This window comes from Salarias fasciatus, chromosome 7 (assembly GCF_902148845.1).
Source record: "Salarias fasciatus chromosome 7, fSalaFa1.1, whole genome shotgun sequence".
Lineage (NCBI taxonomy): Eukaryota > Metazoa > Chordata > Actinopteri > Blenniiformes > Blenniidae > Salarias > Salarias fasciatus.
Genome location: NC_043751.1, coordinates 31,934,540 through 31,962,468, shown reverse-complemented (window position 1 = coordinate 31,962,468; position 27,929 = coordinate 31,934,540). Strand labels below are relative to the sequence as shown.

Genomic DNA, 27,929 nt, shown 5'->3' with positions numbered 1-27,929 from the left:
GGGTTCCAGGCTCACAGTAATCCCCCAGATTGTAATAATATGGTGATGTTATACATTTTCTGAAACTCCATTGGCAAGTCAGTATTTCAGTATCTGTTTTGTGTCTCTGGTATTCCTCGGTACCACAGGGCTAAAACTAAGAAAATAACTTAGGCGGAATTTGTGAAAACAAATATGTTCTTTGTGGTTTGAGGAGCTTGAGTGACCAGCATGTGTGCCAGGAAGGTTGATAATTGGATTTAAATGAAAGCTAAAAATGTCCTCTTTAAAATAACACCAAACACAACATTATTGAACATTGGGAAGTGCCCTAACTATGAGCCTAAGCCAGGATAGGCAACAGTGTCTAACACCCAAATTACCATGGAAGGAGGATAACTTGGAGGAGGAAATATAGAAAATCAGGGGCCTTGTTTGAAGAGCAACCGGTGGATTCTTGTTTGGGACACCTTGAACTTTCAAAAAATGCTGGTTGCCCACTTTTCCTCAAAAATGCCTACAGGGTCACATGATTCTGAATTTACAGCCCAGTCTATCAGCAGTAATCCAGTGATGTTCGGATTACCGGAATTACAGGAGCAACTAATGAGTCAACGGCAGGCAGCAGAGAGAGAGGAGGAGTCTTCTCCCAGAAGTAAACACAAGCTGCAGATTGAAGCTGTGTGAGGAGGAGGAGGAGCAGGAGGAGGAGGAAGAGCAGCAGGAGCAGCAGCTGCTCACACTGAGCCCTTGTTGCTCTGCAGACACAGAGCCGCTGTCAGAGGACGCCGTCTGCCGCCAGTGTCGGTGGAAGAGCTGCCAGCGCACGGTCAGCCGGACGCTCCACTGCTGCTGCTGCTGCTCCACAGAACCGGACCGGACCGGACCGGACATGTCGCACCGCCTCGCTGTCTCCTTCTTCATCTGCTCTGTCCTGCTTCACCTGGGTGAGTAATCTGAGAGCAGCACCCAGATTAGACTGGGTTACACCAGATCAGACTGGATTAGTGGAGATCAGACTGGCTTAGAGGCGATTACACTGGATTATGGGAGATCAGACTGGATTAGAAGCAATTAGACTGGATTGGGGGAGATCAGACTGGATTGGGGGAGATCAGACTGGATTACAGGAGATCGGACTGGATTACAGGAGGTCAGACTCGATTAGCGGAGACCAGACTGGATTACAGGAGATCTGACTGGATTACAGGAGATCGGACTGGATTACGGGAGGTCAGACTGGATTGTGGGAGGTCAGACTGGATTACGGGAGGTCAGACTGGATTGTGGGAGGTCAGACTGGATTACGGGAGGTCAGACTGGATTAGATGATGTCATTTTCCCATGATGGTTAAATCTTCATCTATTCTCCGGCTCCTGTTCGGTTTCTGCTGTGGAAGCAGCAGTAGTGGTTGTTTGGTGTTCCCTGATGACGGTTTTTTTAGGTGTTCCCTGGCAATATAATATAGATATATATAGATATATATAATAGAACAGTATAAAACAGTAGTACAACGACAACTTAAAGGTGCATTAAGGAGTTTTACAACCTTAAAAATACTTATTTTCCACCATAAATATGTTACACATTTTTAATGATGTGTCCAATGTGCCCTGACATATTCGTTACAAGTACCTCTAACAGGCTAAACTGTCACTTGAAAGTTGGGGTGTGCGATATGACGATATAAGATCGTTAAGGATTATAACGTCGGGACGATCTCTTAAATCAGAAAGATCGTTAAACCGTCCATAGGGCACGTTCTCCTCGTTGTTTTTTCACCAATATATAATATTTTTTGGAGTGATGATGTTACCTGAAAGCTTCAGATAATATCAACTAAATATTCCCTCTAGTGCAGTTCTCCACACACACAATAGATACATGCAGCGCAACATTAACGATGATTAAAAAAAAAAAAAAAAAAAAAAAAAACACAGCCAGAGCTGTTCGGGATGTGAAGGCAGCTAACAGCGAGCGGAGCGCTGTGGAGCTTCTCTGACTGGAGCTGCTGCTGGGTGGAGGCTGGGTGGAGGCTGGGTGGAGGCTGGGTGGAGGCTGGGTCAGGCAGAGCTGGTTTACAGCAGCAGGACAGGATCTACAAGAGATCAGCCGCCATAGAAACACCAAGAAAAGCTGGAGAGGGAGAGACGCTGAAGCTAGCACCGATGCTAATGCTAGCTAGCGAGCTACCGTTAGCAGTTCACAAGCTAGCATGAGGGATTTTATATACAACAAATCACAGAAATGTGAAAAGACACTTAGTGAACACACCATCAAGTTAACAGCTGAAATGGTCCTTTAGTCTGATCACTAGTGGAACGTCTTTGGTTTAATGGGACGATGAGGGGCTGCATTTCAATGGAGACAGAGCCCTCTAGTGGTCAGATAGCGCAACTATTAAAACTAGATCCCATTAATAACCTGGCAAAAGCCATATTCACACGTGCAGCAACGAATTGCTCACATGTCATTCTCATGGTGTGTGAGAACAAATACCGCGACAATTCAGCTTGCCGGCAAGGTTATCCCATTAAAACTGTGCTAAAAGCTAATTGATGTTTAGTTTTTTGTGTTACAAAAGTGACTTTATTGTTCATTGTCTTTTACCTCATTTTTAAAAGGAGATTAAAGCTCAGATCTCTGAACAAAAAAAATGTTCTCAAGCAGCTGTATTATTCACTCAGGTTATAGATATTAAAGTTAAATTGTTTTTGTTCTAAATTGTTGCCCTTTAAGAGGTAACCAGCTAAGTTTGAATTTTTATTGACCCTTTTTAATAATCTATTTGGTGTGTTTAGTTTTTGTGTTACAAAAGTGCACTCTGTTGCTGTTCATTACTTTTTATGTTTGTGTTCATTGCACATTTTGATTAGAAAAAAAACTGTACTATTTAAATTAAAGCCAGTTTCTTTAGCTTAAATTGTCTTTTTTTTCCTTTTAGGGTTTTACATGTTTAAATACATTTTATACGTTTTATGTGTTTAGCATTGGGGAAAAATGGTCAAACTTGCAAATTAGTCTAGAAAAAGCAATATAAAAAAGAATTGTGATAAAATCGTGATCGTGATATTAATTTTAAAAAATCGTGATGTGACATTTTTGCCATATCGCCCACCCCTACTTGAAAGTCACAGTGCCGGTCCGGCACCAGCATTTTTTGGGGGAGAATTTGAAAGGAATGACGTAATGCGCGCTCCGGCTGGATAGGTTTCGCTTTGTCCGCCATTACTCCGCCAGATGCTTAGTGAGCAACAGCTGAGCAGGATCTTCCAGAAAGTCAGAACAGACTGGCTTCTAGCACTGCCACAGCTCCACACAGACTCCACCAGGGAGAAGACACTTACATTTTACTCGAGCGCTACTAAAAGAGCCAGGAAGGAGTCCCCCTCTTCCGTGCACGCGAGCCACAGGGACGAGTTTTTCACTAAGCTGCATTACGCCCAAGGCCTGCAGGGGGCGCTGTTTCACATAAAACGTGCAAACTCCTTAATGCACCTTTAAATAAGTCTAGGACTATATGTTGCATTTTTAAATTGAAGTGCTGACAAATTATTGTAAAATGAAGTTATTTAGATAAAACAGTATAAATAACAGCAGTGCAACAGTAACTTAATAAACAAATCTAGAAATATTTTTTAATTAGGGTGCAAACATAATATAGTAAAACGAACAAGGCATTTAAATAGAACAGTAAAAAAATAGTTCAACAGCAACTTAAGATTACTTTCCAAAATGTTACAGTCCAAAACCAACCTATGAAGTTAAATCCAAAGAGCAGAAGATGCACTCTAAACAAAAAGATAGGCTTCTTTAACGGCGCTGTGCGTCAGTCACCTGATCCGTTCCTCTCAAGAACAGCAGCTGCAGCAGCGGCACAGAACTGTCAGAGCTAACGGCCAGCAGGTGGCGGTAGTGCAGCCAACGGGATGCAAGCTGCCAAAACATTACAGAAGAAGAAGTGTCAGTGCTAACGGAGCTAACAGAGCTAAAGGAGCTAGCGGAGCTGACCAGTAAATAGATGACTAATTTAATTAATGACGCGGTCTCGGATCGGGGCCTGGACTCCAGGACTTGCCGATACCGATATCATCATTTTCGGCAGTATCGACGCAATTTCCGATACTGGTATCGGAATCGGAACAACTCTAGTTTTTTTTAGAGGGGTGTGCTGACAATGGCTTTTTGAGCTGTTTGATGGCGATGGTTTCCTTGAGTGTTCCCTGACAATGGTTTTCAGAGGTGTTCCCTGACGGTGGTTTTCTGAGCTGCACTCAGGTGATTGATTTCATACTAGAGACGATGGTTTTTTGGAGTGTTGACAGACAATGGTTCCTCGGAAGATTTCACTGACAGTGGTGTAAGAAGGTGTCCACAGACTGTGGAGTTTAGATGGTGATCAGTAGTTTCTACAAGTGTTCACTGACAGTGGTTTTTATAAATGCTCAGAAGCAATAGTTTTTAAAAAATATTCCCCAGCAACAGTTTTCTGAGGCGTTGACAGACAGTGGTTCAGGAGTTCTTAACAGACTGCTCACAGACGGTGGTTTTTCGTGGCGTTGACAGTGAGTCACTGTTGATGTTGTTCTGCGGGCGCCGGTGTAAAGAGGTGGAGGGGCTCACTGCACCGCCCGCTGGTCCAGGGCGGTGGTGCAGCGGTGGTGACTGACCTCGCTCTCTCTTCTCCCTCAGCTTCGGGGCTCCGCTGCTACAAATGCTCCGACTACACCGGGCGCTGCCAGAACGTGCAGGAGTGCACGTACGAGGACTCGTGCATCTCGCTCAGCGAGAGAGGTCGGTTCCCCCGGGAGCTCCACAGGCTGCTGTGTTAGCGCTGAAGCTAGCATTAGCTTGTGAGAACAGTGAGCAGTTGAAAGCATCAAAGTTAAAAAAAAAAAAAGTTTCTGGTTTACAAAGTCCGCTGAATGGTTTTCATCTTCACTACATCTGATACATCGGACCAGATTCCAGGAGATTTTAGCTTTTGCTACGTCTGACAACCAGTGCACAGTGCTCGATTCAAGGCTAGCTCACTTAGCTCGAGGCTAAGTCATCTAGCTCTAAACTGAACTCGCTTAGCTTCATTTAGCTTTAAATTGAAGCCATTTAACATTAAACTGAACTTATTGAGCTTTAAACTTAAAGGTGTAATACAGGATGTTCTATTTGCTCCGTTCTGGGTGGATCATCAAAATACCTGGTGGGTCTGTTTGTCAATCATTCTGACGAGCTGCTTTCATAAGGCGGTTCTACGTGCTCACTACCAATCAGCGTCTCCCTTTTGCGCTTTCAGAGTGTTTCTGTAGCCGTGAGCTTCGGTTCCAGCCAGTACTTACCGATGGCGAGTCTGACATAATGAAACTGTAACTGTTTCGGAAAACAAGCTTTATGAGCGAGGACGATCGCAGAAACTGTAAACAGAGCCGTGCACGCCCAGGGAGGATGAGCTCGCGCTCGCACACTTCCGCCATTGATAGGCGTTTCCTGGGAGGAGCAGCAGAGCAGGTAGGATAGTCTGGCACGTCAAAAAGTGAGTAACAGACGTTTGGCTTCGACTTTTCGAGAAAATCCTGTATTACACCTTTAAGTCATTTAGCTAAAGGCTAGCTTCAGTTAGCTTTAAACTTTATTTAACTTTAAACATAGGTTGTTTAGCTTTAAACTTAAGTCATTTAGCTAAAGGCTAACTTCATTTAGCTTTAAACTTAGCTCATTTACCTGAAGGCTAGCTCAATTAGCTTCGAGGCTAAGTCATCTAGCTTTAATCTGAACTCATTTAGCTGAAGGCTAGCTTCGTTAGCTTTAAATTGAAGTCATTTAACTTTAAACTGAACTTATTTAGCTTTAAACTTAGCTCATTTAGCTTCAAGGCTAGCTTCCTTTAGCTTTAACCATAACTCATTTAGCTCAAGGTTACCTTTTTCAAGTTGAGCGTCTCTTCTGCTCCTCATATCTCTAGAATATCAGCGGTTAGAATCACCTGCTGCTGCTCTTGTTGTCCCGCCTGGCGGAGCGGCCGTTTGACGCTGTCCGTCTGTCTTCGTGTGTCCAGGAGGGAAGACCATCCGCCAGTGCATCCGCTACACGGACTGCGACAACTCGCGCCTCAGCCAGATGTTCCCGGCCGTCTCCGGCTTCACGTACCGCTGCTGCAGCAGCAACCTGTGCAACTCGGGCACGGCGGCGGTGGCGGCGGCGCCGGCGCTGGCCGTGGCCGCCGCGCTGCTCGGCGTGTGGTGGGGGCGGCTGTGAGAGCCGCCGCCGCCGCCTCTCTAACACCAGCTAACCGCCGGTCTCAGGTCTCCTCTGGTTTTTACTCTTTTTAACAATAAAAACAAAGAACCGACTCCGTCTGTCACGTTTCACTTTATTCATTCAGGAGCTCCGTCTCCACATTTACACCAAACAAACACAACCTGAGAACAAGACACACTTCCTGGTTAACATCGCCATGGCAACCGCTGGGGACAGGCTGAAGAGGAGGTTTCCTCCAAACTACAAGAGGTTCCAGAACAGGTTGATTCAAGGTCATAGAGTCTGTTCAAGGTCACAGGAAAAAAAAAAAAAGCTTTCAAAAAGTGTTTTCTAAACGCAGCAGGGACACGGTTTGATGACATCACAGGTCATGTGACGCCTTCAGGGTCCAAGATGGAGGAGAAACTGGTGAGAGTGTATCAGAGGCTGTGTTCGAAACCGCATACTGTCTACTACATCCTTACATACTCATACTATCCATCCTGCATCCTGCTTACTCAGTCCATCAAACAGTATGCGAAGCGTTTACACTACAGCATACTACATAATAACCCACAATGCATTGCACTTCTTCCATGAGCAGAAATCGATCTGCTAAAGCTGATTTCACTTTAGCTCTAAACTCGTCAAATGTATAACTTCATCGAGATTTTTTTTAAAATTAGGCGACAAAGTGGTGGTTTAGAGGCCGAGTGTGTCGTTTATTTGTCCGAATACCAGCCGTTTATGATTTTGTTCGGACGAATTCGGCGAAATTCAAGCCAGCCGCAGTGAGCAACGCACTTCCGGTTATTTTCACCAAAATAAACCACCCCTTTCCCTTTCTCATGCAAAACAACCTCAGTGATAAATCTGTGCTTTTACTTTGAAAACAAGAAGGCAATCTTTCAGCAATATATCTCGCTTAACATCGCCGTTTGGACCGGTGTCCCGTTAACGGACCACTTATTATGCCAATTATGATGCTTTACCGACGGAGAGTTTTTTCGGCTCTTCAACAAAGATCGGCTCGCCGTCTTCGGTACATCATGGTCGCTTTCAGCAGGGACTTGTTCTCAGATGTAAGGGGGTTTTTTTTGTTTTTTTGTTTTTACTATTTTTAATCATTGTCAATCCAATCAAAAATCTCGTAATATGACATACCTACGAGCACAAACAATGGAGAGAAGATTAAATCTAGAACCATACTCAGCTTGCTAAATGTACATCATGAAGAAACAGTCATTGTGAACTGAATAAAGTTTATTCAAATGTCCGTCGCGTTGCATCTTGGGCAATTTCAGTATGAGTAGTGAACACACGATGTATACTCAACATTTCTGGCGAATGCAGTATGCATCCGGGAACTTCTCGCATACTCAAAATCGCATACTGCCAGTGTAAACACACTGCATACTCAATAAGTTAGTATGAGTAGTACGTAAGTATGCGGTTTCGAACACAGCCAGAGTGTGTGTGTGTGTGTGTGTGTGTGTGTGTGTGTGTGTGTGTGTGTGTCAGTCACTCATGTCTGCCAGCCCCTCCTCCTCCACCTGTCTTCCGATCACTTCCAGCTGCACCGTCTTCTTCTGGCCTTGTAGCTCCGCCTCCTCCTGCAGCTCCGCCCCCTGCTGCTCAGCCGGGGCGTACCAGGGCTGGGGGGCGTGGCCGTCGGCGTGGCAGGCGCGGCCCCCCCTGCGGAAGCCGCCGCGGCCGGCCCGGACCAGGCCCCAGCCCTGCGCGGGGACGCGGTCCGGGCCGTCGGGGGGAAAGCCGCGGGTCTGGTCCAGCTCCCGGGCGCTCAGGCCCGCCATGCGGACCGGGACCGTGTTCCCAAACTTGGAGTAATCCACGCAGTAGCGGCCGTCCTCCTCCGTGATGATGGACACGAAGCGCCGCCCCCACAGGATCTCCTCCGGCGTGTAGGAGGTGCGCGCCTGCATGCTGATCCCCGTCGTCTCCACCACACCTGCACACACACACACACACACACACACACACACACACACACACACACGGCCGGGCTCTCAAACCAGGGGACAGGTGAAACAGGAAGTAGGTAGGAACAGGAAAACAAGAAGTTCATGAACCAGGAAGTGCGTGGGAACAGGTGAAATAGGAAGTGCATGAACCAGGAAGTGGTTGAAAACGGGAAAACAGGAAGCAGATTGAACAGGAAGTGTCGGAACAGGTGAAACAGGAAGTGGGTGGGAACAGGTGAAACAGGAAGTGCAGGGTAGATGAGGCGTGTCCCTAAGTGTAAACAGGAAGTGGCCGTGCGGCAGCGCCGACCTTCCAGGATGACGATGATCTCCAGGTCCTCGGCCGCCAGCGACTGGGCGGACAGCTCGTACAGCGGACTTCCTCTCTCCATGGTGTGGCTGATGATGAGCGGAGACACCAGGAAGATGCCGTTGCTCCGCAGGGGGTTCTCCACCTGGATGTCCAGCTGGCACACCGGGATCACCTCGCCCTCCGCCGTCACCGTGCGCCGGATCACCTGGCGGGTAAACCCAACGCACCCCACAGGGCGGGTCAGCTGACCGGACGGCAGCAGAGTCTCCACCGGGGTCTGGCTCACAAACATGACCGACTGCTGTCCTGCTGGTCCTCTGAGGAACCAGCTCCAGTCTGTTACTAACCAGCTCTACTGACCAGCTCTACTAACCAGCTCCACTAACCAGCTCTACTGACCAGCTCTACTAACCAGCTCCACTAACCAGCTCCACTGACCAGCTCCACTAACCAGCTCTACTGACCAGCTCTACTAACCAGCTCCACTAACCAGCTCTACTGACCAGTTCCACTAACCAGCTCTACTAACCAGCTCCACTAACCAGCTCTACTAACCAGCTCTACTGACCAGCTCCACTAACCAGCTCTACTGACCAGCTCTACTGACCAGCTCTACTAACCAGCTCTACTAACCAGCTCCACTGACCAGCTCTACTACTAAGCAGCTCCACTAACCAGCTCTACTACTAAGCAGCTCCACTAACCAGCTCTACTAACCAGCTCTACTGACCAGCTCTACTAACCAGCTCTGGCCAGCTCCACTAACCAGCTCTACTACTAACCAGCTCTACTGACCAGCTCTACTAACCACCTCTACTAACCAGCTGTACTGACCAGCTCCACTAACCAGCTCTACTGAGCAGCTCCACTAACCAGCTCTACTGACCAGCTCCACTAACCACCTCTACTAACCAGCTGTACTGACCAGCTCCACTAACCACCTCTACTAACCAGCTGTACTGACCAGCTCCACTAACCAGCTCTACTAACCAGCTCCATTAACCAGCTCTACTAACCAGCTTTACTAACCAGCTCTACTAACCAGCTCTACTGACCAGCTCTACTAACCAGCTTTACTAACCAGCTCTACTAACCAGCTCCACAAACCAGCTCTACTACTAACCAGCTCCACTAACCAGCTCTACTGACCAGCTCCACTAACCAGCTCCACTAACCAGCTCCACTGACCAGCTCCACTAACAAGGTCCACTGACCAGCTCCACTAACCAGCTCCAATAACCAGCTCCACTAACCAGCTCCACTAACCAGCTCCACTGACCAGCTCCACTAACCAGCTCCAATAACCAGCTCCACTAACCAGCTCTACTGACCAGCTCCACTGACCAGCTCCACTAACCAGCTCTACTAACCAGCTCCACTAACCGGCTCTACTAACAAGGTCCACTAACCAGCTCTACTAACAAGGTCCACTAACCAGCTCTACAAGTATCCAGCTCTACTGACTGTTTCTGTCAGTTTAACTAGTCCGGATCACTGCGGGTTTCTGGTCTTCGTCCTACTAACCAGTCTGTTTTAGTACCCGGTCTCTGTCTCACTGGTCCAACTAACCTGGTCAGTCTGAGTGACTGGACTGACCAGCTGGACCCGGTTTAACTGACCCGCTACAGTTTGACTAACTAGACTTGGTGTGAGTTACCAGCCTCACTGACCGAGACCTGGTGCTCCGGCAGAGCCTCTGATCCCAGTTGGGATTCTGGACTCTGGGTTCTGGGTTCTGGGTTCTGGGCTCTGGGTTCTAGGTTCTGGGTTCTGGGCTCTGGGTTCTGGTCCCTTGGTTCCGGGTTCTGACCTGCAGCTGCACGGTGGCGGAGATGATCATGCTCTTCCTCAGGTCCCCGACCCGGAACATGAATGTGGGCCGGCCGTTGCGCGGCGCCACCACGGCGTTGCGGGAGAAGATGAGCGTCTCGGCGCGGCGGTTGGCCTGCGCCGTCTTCATGAAGACGCAGCCCAGCAGAACCGCGTTGATGATCAGGCCCAGGATGTTCTGCACGATCAGCACCGTGATGGCCAGCGGGCACTCCTCCGTCACCATGCGGCCGCCGAAGCCGATGGTCACCTGCACCTCGATGGAGAACAGGAAGGCGGAGGTGAAGGAGCGGATGGCGGTGACGCAGGGGGCGGGGCCCGGCTCCGCCCCCGGGGGGCGGGGCTCCAGGTCGCCGTGGGCGAAGGCCAGCAGCCACCAGATCATGGCGAAGAGCATCCAGGAGCAGAGGAAGGCCGAGGTGAAGATGAGGAGCGAGTGCTGCCACTTCAGGTCCACCATGGTGGTGAAGACGTCCTGCAGGAAGCGACCCTGTGGACGGAACCGGGACAGGACCGGGACGGACCGGACAGGACCGCGTCAGGACCGGGACAGGACCGGGACGGACTGCGTCAGGACCGCGTTGGGAGCCGACGGGGCGACGGGAATCGAACCGGCGGCCCTACCTGCTCCCGGATGTTCTTGTGGGCCACGTTGCAGGACCCGGTCTTGGTGATGAAGCGGGCCCTCTGGGACTGGCCCCGGGTCCGGTTCCGCTGGTTCTGGTCCTCGGCCAGCCGGGTCAGCAGGAAGCCGTCCGGCAGCAGGCCCTTCCTGGCCAGCATGACGCTGCACGCACACACGCACACGCACACACACACACACACACACACACACACACACACACACACACACACACACACACACACACAAACACAGAAACACATAAACACACACACAGTCTAACTCAAGAACCAGGGACAAATCAAAGCCCCTGATTGGAGGATTGTCTCTGTCTCCATGGTAACCAGGCAAAGACTCTCACACCCTGCAGACTCTGCAGGTCTGAATGGATTCAGCTGGTTCTGTCTGGTTCTGGGTAGAACATGCAGACTGCACTCTGTCTGTGAGGCCGGACTGCGAACCACTGCGCCTCCACGGGCTCCTTGTGATTGGCTGATGGAGGACCAATCAGGAAGCGGCTCTCTCACAGAAACACGAACATCCACATTCAGTCGTTTTAGTTTGAAGGAATCACCTGTGACCCCTGAGTGACCTTTAGCGCGCAGGACGTGCTCGTGATGTTTACCTGATGCGCGGAAGTCTCGCGGGATTGAAGCAGGGATGGAATTATAATCTCATGATGACGTCATGTTGTCCTTTAAAGAAAAGACGAGACGTGACGTTATCTCTGCTCGCTCTCTTTTCATCCCTCAGCGACGGACCTCACCTGCTCGGCGTGCACGCGCGTCTGAATCAGCAACAACGACGGAGCATCCGCGCGTGACAAGCAGGCGCGCGCTCGCCCTCCCGGTGCGGGTTCCGGTGCGGGTTCGGACGCGGTTCCTGTCCTCCGGTGGACGTGAGCGGCTGCGCGGCCCGCATCGACCCGCCGTCAGCGCGCTCCTCCAGCCGCGCTCCCGCTCCGCTCCGCTCCGGTTGCCCGGGTTACGGCGCTTCCGGTTCGCTCCTACACAATAAAAGCTCTTTGCTTTTAAAGCATTAATATGAGATTATTTTCCCCGTTCTGCTTTATTTTATTGCTGATCTTTGTGTTTTATTCGCATTTTATGAAGCAAGAGGCTCAAAATGGAATTAAAGTGGTTATTTAATTAATATCACAATATCCATCTGTCCATTCCTCCATCCTGCGGCCTGCAGGGGGCAGCCAGGAGCGGGATGCTGCGGGGGGGGGGGGGGGGGGGGGGGGGGGGGGGGAGTACCAGGAGCCTGGTGTCCTTCTGTCCTTCTGCCTTGGCCCATGAGCCAAGGCACAGTGTGTGTGATTGACCCCGTGTCCTGCTGGTTGAGCTTCCTCCACCCTCTGACCTCTAATGAGGAAAGATCATAAAGATCACGGCTATTGGTGATGTAATCTGATTACTCTGAGGGATTTCTTGACTCCAGGGATGTAATCTGATTACTCTGAGGGATTTCTTGACTCCAGGGATGTAATCTGATTACTCTGAGGGGATTTCTTGACTCCAGGGATGTAATCTGATTACTCTGAGGGATTTCTTGACTCCAGGGATGTAATCTGATTACTCTGAGGGGATTTCTTGACTCCAGGGATGTAATCTGATTACTCTGAGGGGATTTCTTGACTCCAGGGATGTAATCTGATTACTCTGAGGGATTTCTTGACTCCAGGGATGTAATCTGATTACTCTGAGGGGATTTCTTGACTCCAGGGATGTAATCTGATTACTCTGAGGGGATTTCTTGACTCCAGGGATGTAATCTGATTACTCTGGGGTACTTTTCTTGCATTACTGATCACGAACGATCAAGATATCAAAATACAGAATAATCAAACAGTAACCTGTCTGCTTGGACCAGCTGATCTCTGCAGACTGAATAAAACACTTTGGAGTTTTTAATAAAACAGACTGACGGCAGGAAGCAGAATCCGTCAGCAAAAACTAATCCGTTACAAAGTAAAACAAACAGAATCCGCCTTTTGAAGAAACCCCGCCTGTTTCGGTTTATTGCGGTAAAAACTGAAGCGGTTTGATCCTCAAAGCGGCCGCCCCGCCAGCCGCCGGTCACGTGGTTCCGGGCAGGCCCGGTGCGGGTATCGAGCGCACCCTCCGGTGGAGCTGCAGACAGGATGCGGTCTCGCTCCGGTACCGGCCCCGGTACCGGCCCCAGCCTCCCGCCGCCCGCCTCCCGCCTCCGCCCCGACCCCACGCAGCGCCCCCGGCCGGCGGCCGCGGCCCTCGGCCCGAGCTAACGGCCCCGCGTCGGCGTGCTGTCCGGGGCTAGCCGCCCGAGCTAACGGGCGCGCGGCCGGCCGGAGGGAGGCGGGCGGCCCCGGGCAGGCGGCGCCGCCACCCGGTCTCTCTCCCTGCGGCTCCCGATGGGTGGAGGAGCGGAGCCCCGGGCGGAGCGCAGCCGCTGAACCGCAGACCGGAGCCAGCAGCCCCGCCCCGTGGCACGGGGCGCCCCGGTGACCCCGGTCCTCCCGGTGACCCCCGGACCCCCGGACCCCCCTCTCCTCCCGGACCAGCATGGACCCGGCGGGCGTCCCGCTGCCTCCGTTCCCAGAGAGCTGCTACAAGAGTGAGTCCCTGCTGCTGCTGTGGTCGTTACTCTGAGCCAAAGTTACTTTGTGTGCAAAAGTTACTGACGCCAAACCAAAGTTAAAATCAAAATCACGATTTCATCACGATTCTTTTTTTTATTTAGATTTTTCTGGACTAATTTTTCCGTTTGACCGTTTTTTTCAATATTAAACATAAAACCTGTAAAATGTGAACCTGTCAGACCCTGAAAGGAAAAAACAGTTTCAGCCAAACAAACAGGTTTTAAATCAAATAGTAGTTTTTATTATCAAAATGTGAAACGAACACAAACATGAAAAGTGGAGAACAGCAGGAGAACAGCTGAACACTGGAACAGCGTATTGAAAACCCAACAATTCAGAGCAGACGGGATTGAACTGAAGCTCTGGACCCGGAGAGACCAGCAGCCTCAGAGCTCCTGCAGCATCACAACGGCACAACGGTCTCAGCTGGTCAGCAGGAAGCCGGACCTGGTCTCACAGTGGCCCGGTTCGGTTCCCCGTCTGCCTCTCTGGAGTCGGGGACCGGACGTGTTGGGATTTGAACCGGGGATCCAGACGCGGTGCGGCGTCCAGCAGGACAGCGGTGGTGGGTCCTGGTGGTCCTCTGAGGTGGTTTATGACAGCTGTCTTCATGGTGTCCTCAGCATCCGGCTTGAGGAGGTGCAGGACTGGCTGGACGTAGGACACCGGGGACACTGGGGGACACCGGGGACACTGGGGACACCGGGGACACTGGGGACACCGGGGACAGACAGACCCATCTGGTTTTTCGGGGCCCGTACTGTTTCTTTCCCTCGCCTTCCGGACCGCCGGCCGGTTCCGGACCGCCGGCCGGTTCCGGACCGCCGGCCGGTTCTGGACCGCCGGCCGGTTCCGGACCGCTGGCCGGTTCCGGACCGCGGGTTTTCTGGAGCCGATGTTTGGGGCGAAGCTGCTTCTGTTCCTCGGTTTATACCAGAAAACGACACCGTGACGACAGATGTTCCTGACTCTCGCTTAGAATTAGAAATATTTACTGAACAGCTTTGTTCAACTTTACACAGAACACTTTAAAACGAACAAAAAGTGTTTGGTGCTTTTAATTATTCAAATAATGCCTGCAAAATAAAATAAAACGAATATTTAGACATCATTGAAAGGGCTGGAGTACTGCGTTTACCGGTACTGATGGAGCTGCCCGTGGAGCGCCTGCCTGGGAAAAATCAGTGGGTGAGTCCAGGCGTGTCCCGGCCGATGCCCACGTATCGGTCTGTCCTCATGGGAGACGCTCGCATCGTCTCTCGGTGGACAGAGGACTCCTTCACACCGCTGTCCTGCTGCCCGGTCTCTGGTCGGCTTCAGGACCGGGGACGTGGACTTTCTGGGTCCCGGCAGTTCGGAGAGTTTTTGATGCGGCTGGAGTCGGATCCAGTTCTGGGGGGTCTGTGGGACTGTCTTCTGGAGGACGGCAGAGCGTTTGAGCCAGCAGAGGTCTGGAGAACGTCGGTCCGGAGCGAGGCGGAACCGTCCCAACTGTCTTTGTTCTGAGGCTGCAGTGTCAAAACCTGGACATTAAACATTTCAATAACTTTTTTAAATCAAAGACCAAAGTAATAAACTACTGCGTTCTCCCCAGAGTACTCTAGAGTTATTTTAATAAAATACTTTATTACATCATAGACAACAATAAATCGCTTTTCTGTGCTCTTAGTTCATTCAGGAGAGATTTTGATAAAACGTCTACGACTACACCACTGAGGTTTTTGTTTCTGAAATAAACATTTTAATATGTTTCATCTCGTCAGCAGCTGCTGCTGTTGAAGCGTCTTCGGCCCGATGTCTGCCTGTGATGTATGTATGTATGTATTTCTGGTTCAGTCACCGATGTCCAGGTCCGGTCTGGCCAAAGCCCGGCAGGCGGTCCGGGTGTTTGGTTCTCCGTGTCCATCGGAGGGCGCTGCAGAGCGGCCCTCGGCCCGGCGCCGAGCCCCGGGTTGGAGCGCGGCATCGCGGCGCCTCCGGTCGAGGACGTCGGGAACCGTCGGACCTAAACGAGGCTCTGCGGCGGAATTGGTGCTGGAGAGAACTACGGCAGGACTTGGAACCCGGGTCAGCTGGTCTGAGCAGGTCTGCTGGGAAGAGTCCCTGTTAAAGGACCGTTACCGCGGCTTTGTTAGCTCGACGCTAACGGCCTCCGCTGCTGTGTGTCGGTTCTCCGGTGGGTTTGCCGGTTCTCCGGTTGGTTTGCCGGTTCTCCGGTGGGTTTGCCGGTTCTCCGGTGGGTTTGCCGGTTCTCCGGTGGGTTTGTTGGTTCTCCGGTTGGTTTGTTGGTTCTCCGGTTGGTTTACCGGTTCTCTGGTGGGTTTGCCGGTTCTCCGGTGGGTTTGCCGGTTCTCCGGTTGGTTTGTTGGTTCTCCGGTTGGTTTGTTGGTTCTCCGGTTGGTTTGTTGGTTCTCCGGTGGGTTTGCCGGTTCTCCGGTTGGTTTACCGGTTCTCTGGTGGGTTTGCCGGTTCTCCGGTGGGTTTGCCGGTTCTCCGGTTGGTTTGTTGGTTCTCCGGTTGGTTTGTTGGTTCTCCGGTTGGTTTGTTGGTTCTCCGGTGGGTTTGCCGGTTCTCTGGTGGGTTTGCCGGTTCTCCGGTGGGTTTGCCGGTTCTCCGGTTGGTTTGTTGGTTCTCCGGTTGGTTTGTTGGTTCTCCGGTTGGTTTGTTGGTTCTCCGGTGGGTTTGCCGGTTCTCCGGTTGGTTTACCGGTTCTCTGGTGGGTTTGCCGGTTCTCCGGTGGGTTTGCCGGTTCTCCGGTTGGTTTGTTGGTTCTCCGGTTGGTTTGTTGGTTCTCCGGTTGGTTTGTTGGTTCTCCGGTGGGTTTGCCGGTTCTCTGGTGGGTTTGCCGGTTCTCCGGTTGGTTTGTTGGTTCTCCGGTTGGTTTGTTGGTTCTCCGGTTGGTTTGTTGGTTCTCCGGTGGGTTTGCCGGTTCTCTGGTGGGTTTGCCGGTTCTCCGGTGGGTTTGGCCGGCGGCACTCGGTTCTGGATGCCGTCTCTGCAGGCGGTTACTGTGTTGACCCGACTGCAGGACGATGTTTTATTCCAGAATTCGTTTTCTCAAAATGGGCTCGTTTCGTAATGGAGGACTAGACTGTCGCTACTGGGGGTGGGACGAGACACAAATTCCACGAGACGAGATGTCTCATAAGACTGAGTCCACGAGACGAGACGAGATTTTAATGTTTACATGATCAGCGATCTCTCCATCCAGACCGCGGCCACAGACGACGCCACGGCTGCATTTGCACTTCATGCCACCAGGGGTGCTGTTTGCATGTTCAACCTTATTTCACACAGACACCACAGAAGAAGAAGGGCTGCAGGCTGCATGTTGTTAGAAAACAGTGAGAGCCGGAAGACGTGGTCACCTGTTCAATGATGGATGCAGCGTTTCTTCAGTAAAAGAGAAGGACTGAACCATCGTTTCCACACATTTTCTTTACGTCGTATCAATTAAACTGGATCACAAGTAGCTCCTGTACTCAACAGACCGAGATTCCTTGCAGATAGAACATGGCAGAACAGTATTTCATGTCCCTTTCGACCGGGTTTTTGAATATGAATGTGAGCATGTTGGGGTTTTGGCCCGTGTTCACGTGGCTGTGCGCCGTGTAATGTGTTACTCCGTCAATATTCCAGTTAGGGGGTCACTGCCTGCATGTAAACGTACTCAATATTCAACGCATGGACAAGAAATCTCGCGGCATTTCAATCTCGTGAGATTTCGTGACACGAGATCCCGTCCCATCCCTAGTCGTTACACATCCCCGCCGCTAGAGGGAGCCAAAGTGTGGCGTCGCTGCTTCTGCATAGAACTAAAGCACATAGAATGAGCTCTATAGACGATTGAACCGTCTTCCTGGTTTCTGAGATCGTCCCGACGTTCTAATCCCGTCCATGTAACGTCGTCATGTGCCCCCGCTCTCCTGATGCGATCCGCCATAGCTGGAAACAGAAATCAGCCTCCGGCGCGCAAATAAACTGACGCGCGTCAAGAGCGTCGCGAGCTTTGTGACCAAGCGTCGGCTTCGAGGCGTCCCAAGCGTCGACGACGCCCGCGACGCGTCCAGTGTGAACGCACCATTCCTCAGTGTTTCCTGCAGGAAAAAAGTTTGGCTGGGGGGAGTGTGTGGTGTCGCTGCTAACGCTGCTAACGGCTAATGCTGCTAACGGCTAACGCTGCTAATGCTGCTAACGCTGCTAACGGCTAATGCTGCTAACGGCTAACGCTGCTAATGCTGCTAACGCTGCTAACGGCTAATGCTGCTAACGGCTAACGCTGCTAACGGCTAATGCTGCTAACGCTGCTAACGGCTAATGCTGCTAACGGCTAATGCTGCTAATGCTGCTAACGCTGCAAACGGCTAATGCTGCTAATGCTGCTAATGCTGATAACGCTGCCGGTGTTCGACTGTCAGACAGTTTTTTGCTCCTCTCCGTTGTCCGGGCGCCTGGACTGAAAAGGTCTGGTGGAAACCCTGTTCCCGCGTCGCCACAGTGACGTCATTTCCCGCGTCGCCATGGTGACGTCATTTCCTGTGTCGTCACGGCGAAGCAGGAAGTGACATCAGGAACTGCACCTGGATCTGGATCTGAGAAACCAGTTCAGCTACAGAAGAGAACACAGAGGTTCTGCAGAGACCCGGGTCCTGGTAATCCTGGAGGTTCTGCAGAGACCCGGGTCCTGGTGCAGCGTCTGTCTAGAACAGGGTTCTCAAGCTCAGGTCCTGGAAGACCACAGCCCTGCACATTCTCCACGTTCTCCACGTTCTCCCTGCTTCAACACACCGGAGCCTCATGGAGGTTCCACCTGGTCTGGTCATGGCCTCGGTACGATCAGCTGGTTGGATCAGGGAGAACAGGGAGACCCGGTTGTGAGTTTGAGAACCCTGGATGTGGTTCCCCCCTGGGACTCTGAACAGTCTGCGTCAGGATGGATCCTTCTGATGGAATCAGCACAGATCCCTCTGTTCTGCCTGACCTGTGACCTCTGACCTCTGACCTGTGCAGTGACCGAGGAGGACGTGAAGCGTCTGATCGAGTTCCGAGCCTCCAACGAAGCCCTGTTCACCGGGAAGAGGAACTCGGCCAAGATCGCCTGGAGGTGAGCGGCCCGCCGCGGGGCCCGGTGCCGGTTCCGCCGGGTCCGCTGACCCGGTTCTCTGCTGTGTCTGTCCCAGCACCATCCTGAGAGGACTGGGTCTGGAGGGGAAGCTGACCGCCGACCAGATCGCCAAGAAGTGGGACAACCTGCGCTCCAAGTACAAGGTTCCGTCTCCCGGCTCCGGTTCAGGGTCTAGTTCCACCAGAACGGTTCTGGGAACAGTCAGGCTCCGTCTCCATGTGGACCACAGGAATCCTGGTCCTGGTCCTGGTTCAGGTTCAGGTTTTCCTGGACTTGGTGGTTCTAGAGTTGACAGTGACCAGAATAACGCTCCAGCCTGGTGTTCTGTCTACGTGAATGTCTGTGTTCTCCAGGGTTCTCATGTTCAGAGTGTGTGGTTCTCTGTGTGTCGGTTTCATTACAAAAACAAACAGCACCATCTAGTGGAGGAACATGAAAACTACACGGTTTTCAGAGTTCAGCTGATTCTGAGACGTGGAAACAGAAATGAAGGAACGTTTTCCCTTGAAATTAGTGAAGTCAGAGGAGGAAGATGCTCTATAATCTGATGTTAGAGGAGGAAGACGCTCTATAATCTGATGTTAGAGGAGGAAGATGCTCTATAATCTGATGTTAGAGGAGGAAGATGCTCTATAATCTGGTGTCAGAGGAGGAAGACGCTCTATAATCTGATGTTAGAGGAGGAAGATGCTGTATAATCTGGTGTTAGAGGAGGAAGACGCTCTATAATCTGATGTTAGAGGAGGAAGATGCTCTATAATCTGATGTTAGAGGAGGAAGATGCTCTATAATCTGGTGTCAGAGGAGGAAGACGCTCTATAATCTGATGTTAGAGGAGGAAGATGCTGTATAATCTGGTGTCAGAGGAGGAAGACGCTCTATAATCTGATGTTAGAGGAGGAAGACGCTCTATAATCTGATGTTAGAGGAGGAAGACGCTCTATAATCTGATGTTAGAGGAGGAAGATGCTCTATAATCTGATGTTAGAGGAGGAAGATGCTCTATAATCTGATGTTAGAGGAGGAAGATGCTCTATAATCTGGTGTCAGAGGAGGAAGACGCTCTATAATCTGATGTTAGAGGAGGAAGATGCTCTTTAATCTGATGTTAGAGGAGGAAGATGCTCTATAATCTGGTGTCAGAGGAGGAAGACGCTCTATAATCTGATGTTAGAGGAGGAAGATGCTCTATAATCTGGTGTCAGAGGAGGAAGACGCTCTATAATCTGATGTTAGAGGAGGAAGATGCTCTATAATCTGATGTTAGAGGAGGAAGATGCTCTATAATCTGGTGTTAGAGGAGGAAGATGCTGTATAATCTGGTGTTAGAGGAGGAAGATGCTCTATAATCTGGTGTCAGAGGAGGAAGACGCTCTATAATCTGATGTTAGAGGAGGAAGATGCTCTATAATCTGATGTTAGAGGAGGAAGATGCTCTATAATCTGGTGTTAGAGGAGGAAGATGCTCTATAATCTGGTGTTAGAGGAGGAAGATGCTCTATAATCTGGTGTCAGAGGAGGAAGACGATCTATAATGTGGTGTTAGAGGAGGAAGACGCTCTATAATCTGGTGTTAGAGGAGGAAGACGCTCTATAATCTGGTGTTAGAGGAGGAAGATGATCTATAATCTGGTGTTAGAGGAGGAAGATGCTCTATAATCTGGTGTTAGAGGAGGAAGACGCTCTATAATCTGGTGTTAGAGGAGGAAGATGCTCTATAATCTGGTGTTAGAGGAGGAAGATGCTCTATAATCTGATGTTAGAGGAGGAAGATGCTGTATAATCTGGTGTTAGAGGAGGAAGATGCTCTATAATCTGGTGTTAGAGGAGGAAGATGCTCTATAATCTGGTGTTAGAGGAGGAAGATGCTCTATAATCTGGTGTCAGAGGAGGAAGACGATCTATAATCTGGTGTTAGAGGAGGAAGATGCTCTATAATCTGATGTTAGAGGAGGAAGATGCTGTATAATCTGGTGTTAGAGGAGGAAGATGCTCTATAATCTGGTGTTAGAGGAGGAAGATGCTCTATAATCTGATGTTAGAGGAGGAAGATGCTGTATAATCTGGTGTTAGAGGAGGAAGATGCTCTATAATCTGGTGTTAGAGGAGGAAGATGCTCTATAATCTGGTGTCAGAGGAGGAAGATGCTCTATAATCTGGTGTTAGAGGAGGAAGATGCTCTATAATCTGATGTTAGAGGAGGAAGATGCTGTATAATCTGGTGTCAGAGGAGGAAGATGCTCTATGGTCTGGGGTCCAGTGTGACCCTGGTTCCTTCCTTCCAGGACCTGAAGCAGCCGTACCAGGGTCAGGAGCAGCTGGGCTCTGCGGTGGAGTCCTGGCCCTGGTTCCACATCATGGACGAGGCGATGCAGGGCCGGCTGTACAGCAGCAGCATGGTGCTGAGCCCCGAGGTCGCCCCCGGCAACGCCGGTCACCACGGCGACGCGCCGCCCGGCCACGGCCAGGAGAGCACCGACATCCTGGAGTTCCTCATCAAGACGGAGATGGAGGACACGCTGGCGGCGGACGCGGGGGCGGGGCACGCCGAGGCCCCGCCCACCGAGGGGATCCCCATGGGCTGGAGGAGGATGAGCGAGTGCTCCTACAAGAGTAGGTGGAGGAGGAGGAGGAGGTGGAGGAGGAGGAGGAGGAGGTGGAGGAGGAGGAGGTGGAGGAGGAGGAGGAGGAGGAGGAGGAGGAGGTGGAGGAGGAAGAGCAGGAGGAGGAGGTTCTGACCCATGTTCTCCTCCACAGTGACCGAGCCGGAGACGGAGAGGATGATCAAGCTCCGAGCCGCCAACGAGGTTCTGTTCACCGGCAGGAAGAACTCGGCCAAGCCGGCCTGGAGGTGAGACACACCGGGAGGCTCGCTGCCGCCCCCCGGAGGACGAGGCTCTAACAGCAGCTGACTGTGCGCAGAGCCATCCTGTATGAGCTGGGCCTCCAGGGCAAACTGACCACCGACCAGCTGGCCAAGAAGTGGGACAACATGAAGAGGAGGTACAAGGTGAGACGCCACTAGCCTGGAGAACCTGCCCCGCCCACTCCACATCCACATGTGGATTTAGTAGCTGGGGGGTCTGGGGACAAGCCAATACAAACTCCCTGCAGGGGGCGTCGGTTCCTCCTCTGACTGACAGGTACTTCAGCCAATCAGCGCTTCAAAACAAATACGTCATCAAAATGCGTTAGCTTCTCTAAGCGTTAGCTCATTAGCTTTAGCTTCTCTACACGCAAAGAAAACCTCTCCCGGCCAGACTCTGGCTCTGCTGGATTGTTGCAGTACTTGGTATTTCGGCTGTAACTTTACTGACTGCAGCTTTCAGACGATGGTTAAAGTTAAAGTCCGTCATCTCCGCTACGCGCAGCGATAGCGTCACTTCCGGTTTAGCCGCCGGAATTCGCAAAAAAAATTTTGAAAACAAAAAGCGGCAACGCTGATTGGCTCAACCGTTTCATGGCCGAGCCGCACTCTCTTTCTATTGGCTTGTCCCCAGACCCCCCAGCTACTAAATCCAAATGTGGATGTGGAGTGGGCGGGGCTGGTCTACCAGGCTAACACGCTACAGGCGTCAGGCGCAAACTGAGACGTTAGAAACATCGGGTTCAAACTACCACGTCACAGGCATCAGGTCCAAACTGCCACGTGGTAAACCCCGGGCGTCGCCCCCTGCAGGAGCTGAAGTTCCCCGCTCGCGGCGTGGAGACCAACCCCGCCTCCTGGCCCTGGTTCTACCGGATGAACGACGCCATGGAGGGCCGGCTGGCCGGCGCCGCGCCCGTCCTCACGCCCGTGGTGGAGGACGAGGACGACGACTGCGAGCCGCCGTCGCCGGCGCCCAGGAAGCGGGCGCGGCGCAGCCGGGGGGGCATGGCGGAGTTTCTGACCGAGTCGGAGATGGACCTGCTGGTGGACGGCGAGGACAAGAGCGGCGGGGCGGCGGCGGCGGCGGCGCTGGGGGAGCTGCAGAGGATCGCCGACTACACCTACAAACGTGAGAAACACGCTTCAACAGTCAGCCTGACACCTGGCGCTCGCTAACGGGGTGTGTGTGTGTGTGTGTGTGTGTGTGTGTGTGTGTGTGTGTGTGTGTGTGTGTGTGTGTGTGTGTGTCTCGCAGTGACGGAGGACGACACCCGGAGGCTCATCGAGCTCCGAGCCGCCAACGAGGCGCTCTTCACCGGCAGGAGGAACACGGCGAAACCGGCCTGGAGGTGAGGAGCCGCACACACACCAACACACCAGAGACACAACCGCACAGCTTCAGTGTGTGTGTGTGTGTGTGTGTGTGTGTGTCCACAGAGGGATTGTTAAGGAGCTCGGACTCACGGGGAAGATCACCCCAGACCAGGTGGCCAAGAAGTGGGACAACCTGAAGACCAAGTTCAAGGTACTGATCCTCCACTGAGGCCCGGAGCCGTCTGTTTCCATGGCAACGGAGCTCCAAATGTACCAGGGAAACACTTCGACTGTCTCCATGGAAACGGGCGGTAACGCAGCTTTTCTGAAGCTCTACTCCTGGACTAGGTCCTGGTTCTGGTCCTGGTCCAGACTCTCCTGGACTAGGTCCTGGTTCTGGTCCTGGTCCAGACTCTCCTGGACTAGGTCCTGGTTCTGGTCCTGGTCCAGACTCTCCTGGACTAGGTCCTGGTTCTGGTTCTGGTCCTGGTCCAGACTCTCCTGGACTAGGTCCTGGTTCTGGTCCTGGTCCAGACTCTCCTGGACTAGGTCCTGGTTCTGGTTCTGGTCCTGGTCCAGACTCTCCTGGACTAGGTCCTGGTTCTGGTCCCAGTCAGTGACTTTTGGCCTGACATGATGACCTCATTGTTTTCCGTGATCTGCTGTTTCCATGGAAACAGACAGATTTCAGAATGCTGCAGTGTAAATGTGAGACGATGTTTTCACTTAAAACACGTGTGTGTGTGTGTGTGTGTGTGTGTGTGTGTGTGTGTGTGTGTGTGTGTGTGTGTGTGCAGGACCTGAAGTTCCCTCCTCGGGGGATGGAGGCTCAGACTAGCCCCGCCTCCTGGCCCTGGTTCCAGCTGATGAGCGACGCCCTGGAGGGCCGCCTGGCGGGAAAGGCCCCCCGGGTGGCGCCGGTGTGGAGCGGCGAGGAGGACGGCCCGCTGGGCGACAGGGACCCCCTGCTGGCGGAGCGGAGCGGCGCGTCGGAGCCGGACAGCGCGGCGGGCGGAGACGACGGCGCCGTCACCTACATGGACGCCGGCGGGGAGGAGAGCGGCACGCCGTGCGACCTCAGCTACAAGAGTGAGACACCGCCGAGCGGGGCGGACGTCCACGACGTCTGACAGCATCTGGCGTCTCCTCTCGCTTGTCTGACTGTTGTCTCCTCTCGCTTGTCTGACTGTTGTCTCCTCTCGCTTGTCTGACTGTTGTCTCCTCTCGCTTGTCTGACTGTTGTCTCCTCTCGCTTGTCTGACTGTTGTCTCCTCTCGCTTGTCTGACTGTTGTCTCCTCTCGGTTGTCTGACTGTTGTCTCCTCTCGGTTGTCTGACTGTTGTCTCCTCTCTGTTGTCTCCTCTCGCTTGTCTGACTGTTGTCTCCTCTCGCTTGTCTGACTCTTGCCTCCTCTCGCTTGTCTGACTGTTGTCTCCTCTCGGTTGTCTGACTGTTGTCTCCTCTCGCTTGTCTGACTGTTGTCTCCTCTCGCTTGTCTGACTGTTGTCTCCTCTCTGTTGTCTCCTCTCGGTTGTCTGACTGTTGTCTCCTCTCGCTTGTCTGACTGTTGTCTCCTCTCGCTTGTCTGACTGTTGTCTCCTCTCGCTTGTCTGACTGTTGTCTCCTCTCGCTTGTCTGACTGTTGTCTCCTCTCGCTTGTCTGACTGTTGTCTCCTCTCGGTTGTCTGACTGTTGTCTCCTCTCGCTTGTCTGACTGTTGTCTCCTCTCGCTTGTCTGACTGTTGTCTCCTCTCGGTTGTCTGACTGTTGTCTCCTCTCTGTTGTCTCCTCTCGCTTGTCTGACTGTTGTCTCCTCTCGCTTGTCTGACTGTTGTCTCCTCTCGCTTGTCTGACTGTTGTCTCCTCTCGGTTGTCTGACTGTTGTCTCCTCTCGCTTGTCTGACTGTTGTCTCCTCTCGCTTGTCTGACTGTTGTCTCCTCTCGGTTGTCTGACTGTTGTCTCCTCTCGCTTGTCTGACTGTTGTCTCCTCTCGCTTGTCTGACTGTTGTCTCCTCTCTGTTGTCTCCTCTCGGTTGTCTGACTGTTGTCTCCTCTCGGTTGTCTGACTGTTGTCTCCTCTCGGTTGTCTGACTGTTGTCTCCTCTCAGTTGTCTGACTGTTGTCTCCTCTCGGTTGTCTCTCAGTGACTGATCAGGACACTCGGATGATGATCAAACTCCGAGCTGCCAACGAGCCGCTTTTCACCGGGAGGAGAAACGCTGCCAAGGCGGCCTGGAGGTGAGTCTGGGAACTGTGGTCCACTGAGTGGCCTGCAGGGGGCGCTGTGGTGAGCTGTGGTTCACCAAGTGGCCTGCAGGGGGCGCCGCGGCACTAACGCCCCATGTCCTACCTCCTCAGAGCCATCCTGAAGGAGCTGGGCCTGCAGGGGAAGATCTCCACCTACCAGATGGCAAAGAAGTGGGACAACCTGAAGAGAAGATACAAGGTAGACTGCTGGTTCTCTAGGGGGGTTCTCTATAGGAGGGTTCTCTAGGGGGGTTCTCTATAGGAGGGTTCTCTAGGGGGGTTCTCTAGGGGGGTTCTCTAGGAGGGTTCTCTAGGGGGGTTCTCTAGAAGGGTTCTCTAGAAGGGTTCTCTAGGGGGGTTCTCTTGGGGGGTTCTCTAGAAGGGTTCTCCCTCTGACGGAACACTGTTCTCCACAGTTTTCATTTTCTCTCACTGAGAGAAACACTTTGGTCTTTTGAGACGGGTACCCAGCGCTTAAAGGGACAGGGGCCCTGCTCTTAAAGGGACAGGTAATTTGATTCTGTTAGCCCCAGGCCATTAGCCTCAGACAGTTAGCATAAAGCCCTAAAGCTCCGTCATGCTTCAACAGGCGCAGCGCTCGGCTTTCACTCTGGCGTTTTTCCACTGGAGGCGAATTGCTAAAGTAGTAAACGCGATTAAACACCATCGATAAAAACCTTCAACGAGCAGCCGACTGACCCGGGATGGAAGCAGTGCCCATTAATGACCCACTAATTCAGGGAGTGGCGCCTGTTGTGACACTAAGCTTCTGTCTGTGACTGTTGATGCCTGTAACCATGGTAACAACAGTGTGACATTTCACCAGATGCTGCATTTCCTGTGTGATTTTGTAATCTTACGATATAGCTATCCCTGCTTCTTTGCTGCTGTCGGAGCAGGACCCCAGACAGATCCCGTATCCCGGACAGATCTGGGACAGATCCGGGACAGATCCGGCATCTCGGACAGATCTGGCATCCCTTGTGGCCCTGGCGTCTCTTGCGGATCTGGTATCCCTTACAGATCCGGCATCCCGGGCAGATCCGGCATCCCGGACGGATCTGGCATCACTTGTGGATCCAGCATCCCTTGCAGATTTGACATCCCGGACAGATCCGGGACAGATCCGGCATCTCGGGCAGATCTGACATCCCGGGCAGATCCGGCATTCCGGGAGATCCGGCATTCCGGGAGATCCGGCATCTCGGGCAGATCTGACATCGCGGGCAGATTTGGCAGATCAGGCATCCGGGGCAGATCCGGGATCTCCAGTATTCATCTTCGGGCTCTCGGCTCTTCATCTTATCTCCTGGTTCCAGTTTGAGTTTTCAGTTGAAATCGTTGCCATGTGAACTTTGACCTCACCGTCCTCCTCCTCCCCTGCCCCCCCCCCAGGATCTGAAGTATCCCCCCGTTGGGATGGAGAGTGTTGCGGACGGCGCCTCCTCCTGGCCGTGGTTCCAGCTGATGAATGAAGCCATGGAGGGTCGCCTGGCGAGCAGCGCCCCCCTCCTCACCCCCGTCACCCAGGACGACGACCACGCCCCCGACCGCACCCCCAAACACCGGCCCCGCCCCGCGCCTCCCCCTCCGCCCCCCTCGGACTACGGCCCGGAGCCGTTCGGCGGCGGCGACGCGGCAGAGCCGAGCGACGGGCCCCTGGGAGACCTGGAGCGCCAGTGGGACGCGCTGGAGCGGGACCGGGCGGCGCTGGACAGGGACCGGGCGGCGCTGGACAGGGACCGGGCGGCGGTGGACAGGGACCGGGCGGCGCTGGACAGGGACCGGGCGGCGCTGCAGGCCGAGAGGCTGTGGCTGGAGCGGGAGCGGGCGGCGCTGGAGCGGGACCGGGCCCTGGTGGAGCAGGACCAGGTGGCGCTGGGCCGGGACCGTGAGGTGCTGGACCAGAGGGCCCTGATGCTGAACTCTGTAGGTCACCCTGGACACCTCAGCACCCTTCTGTAGGGGGCGTGGACCGACCCCCCCCCAGGAGGGCAGTGGACCGTCCCCCCAGGAGGAGGGCGGTGGACCGTCCCCCCCCAGGAGGGCAGTGGACCGTCCCCCCAGGAGGAGGGCGGTGGACGCTGACCCGGTGCCTCTCGGTCCAGCCGCCGGTCCTGGACTGGACAGCAGGGGGCGACGTCGTGCCTGGCCAGATGTCCTGCGGTGGAGACGCTCTCGTCTCCGGCGCTGTCCACACAGAAACTCTGGATTGGTTCTTCTGCCCTCATTTGAAATGGAGACAGACGCCTTGTGCTTACCAGGTCTGACCTCCAGGTGGGGCTGCTGAGCGCCCGCCCCCGGACCACTCTGGGTTCTGACTGCTCCGGGTCTGGCGGTCTACTCTTGTATATCTATGTGGAGGAGTTCCTCCAGACATGGTTCCTCCTCCCAGGCTCCCGCCACCGGGACCCAGGAAGTGAACCTTCCTGCCACGGCGCCACCTGGAGGTCAGTTTGTTGAAGATGAGGTCATTTCCTGTTTCCTTCAGCGTCAGTATTTATCGTCCAGTTTCAGAACGTGAACCTTTCGCCGGCTGCAGACCAGGAGGAAAACCCGAGCCTGCAAGGAACAAAGCTGAATTCTTCATTTTTTTAAACTTCATTCTTGAAGCTGAATATTAAAAAATAAAAGTCCTTTCGTTTTTTCTCTCACGGTGAAAACCTGACAACCCTTCATCTGAACAGTCATCCTCCACACACGTTGCTATGGTTACAGCACGATGCAAATCCAATGGAGCTTCACTGAGACCAGTCAGAACAAAACGTAATGTGGAAATTGTGTTTATT

General features: G+C 52.7%; 3 protein-coding genes across 5 annotated transcripts; 2 read left to right on the top strand and 1 right to left on the bottom strand.

Annotated features, from left to right (window-relative positions):
- Positions 1-707: 707 nt before the first annotated feature.
- Positions 708-6,319, top strand: cd59b (CD59 molecule (CD59 blood group) b). Its single transcript, XM_030096295.1, has 3 exons — positions 708-926; positions 4,673-4,774; positions 6,033-6,319. The coding sequence occupies exons 1-3, from the start codon at positions 872-874 to the stop codon at positions 6,230-6,232; spliced, it is 357 nt and encodes a 118-aa protein (XP_029952155.1). The 5' UTR covers positions 708-871; the 3' UTR covers positions 6,233-6,319.
- A 1,382-nt stretch (positions 6,320-7,701) lies between these two features.
- kcnj11l (potassium inwardly rectifying channel subfamily J member 11, like) lies at positions 7,702-11,918 on the bottom strand. Of its 2 annotated transcripts, XM_030096249.1 has the most exons (6): positions 11,728-11,918; positions 11,587-11,656; positions 10,964-11,126; positions 10,320-10,829; positions 8,507-8,714; positions 7,702-8,183 (listed from the first exon to the last, which is right to left on the bottom strand). In XM_030096249.1, exons 3-6 carry the CDS (start codon positions 11,120-11,122, stop codon positions 7,732-7,734), a joined length of 1,329 nt encoding a protein of 442 aa, XP_029952109.1. In that variant the 5' UTR covers positions 11,123-11,126; positions 11,587-11,656; positions 11,728-11,918; the 3' UTR covers positions 7,702-7,731. The 2 variants fall into 2 exon arrangements, with proteins under 2 accessions (XP_029952109.1, XP_029952110.1); XM_030096250.1 differs by lacking the exon at positions 11,587-11,656.
- Positions 11,919-13,034: 1,116 nt separating this feature from the next.
- On the top strand, positions 13,035-27,797 carry LOC115391843 (uncharacterized). 2 transcript variants are annotated; one of them, XM_030096234.1, is made up of 13 exons: positions 13,035-13,559; positions 18,595-18,688; positions 18,765-18,852; positions 20,995-21,322; positions 21,467-21,560; positions 21,632-21,719; positions 22,338-22,707; positions 22,834-22,927; positions 23,016-23,103; positions 23,690-23,981; positions 25,038-25,131; positions 25,252-25,339; positions 26,536-27,797. In XM_030096234.1, exons 1-13 carry the CDS (start codon positions 13,508-13,510, stop codon positions 27,103-27,105), a joined length of 2,340 nt encoding a protein of 779 aa, XP_029952094.1. In that variant the 5' UTR covers positions 13,035-13,507; the 3' UTR covers positions 27,106-27,797. The 2 variants fall into 2 exon arrangements, with proteins under 2 accessions (XP_029952094.1, XP_029952095.1); XM_030096235.1 differs by having other exon boundaries at positions 13,036-13,559; positions 22,389-22,707.
- Positions 27,798-27,929: the final 132 nt, after the last annotated feature.

Bases quoted from the DNA above. Each gene is read 5' to 3' on its own strand.
- cd59b (XM_030096295.1), top strand. From the start codon at position 872: ATGTCGCACCGCCTCGCTGTCTCCTTCTTCATCTGCTCTGTCCTGCTT. The intron at 927-4,672 runs GTGAGTAATCTG...CTTCTCCCTCAG, and splicing joins CTCTGTCCTGCTTCACCTGG to CTTCGGGGCTCCGCTGCTAC. The intron at 4,775-6,032 runs GTCGGTTCCCCC...TCGTGTGTCCAG, and splicing joins CATCTCGCTCAGCGAGAGAG to GAGGGAAGACCATCCGCCAG.
- kcnj11l (XM_030096249.1), bottom strand. From the start codon at position 11,122: ATGCTGGCCAGGAAGGGCCTGCTGCCGGACGGCTTCCTGCTGACCCGG. The intron at 8,715-10,319 runs GTCAGAACCCGG...TTTACCCGCCAG, and splicing joins CCGCCACCGTGCAGCTGCAG to GTGATCCGGCGCACGGTGAC. The intron at 8,184-8,506 runs GTCGGCGCTGCC...GTGTGTGTGCAG, and splicing joins GATCATCGTCATCCTGGAAG to GTGTGGTGGAGACGACGGGG.
- LOC115391843 (XM_030096234.1), top strand. From the start codon at position 13,508: ATGGACCCGGCGGGCGTCCCGCTGCCTCCGTTCCCAGAGAGCTGCTAC. The intron at 21,561-21,631 runs GTGAGACACACC...GACTGTGCGCAG, and splicing joins TCGGCCAAGCCGGCCTGGAG to AGCCATCCTGTATGAGCTGG. The intron at 25,340-26,535 runs GTAGACTGCTGG...CCCCCCCCCCAG, and splicing joins ACCTGAAGAGAAGATACAAG to GATCTGAAGTATCCCCCCGT.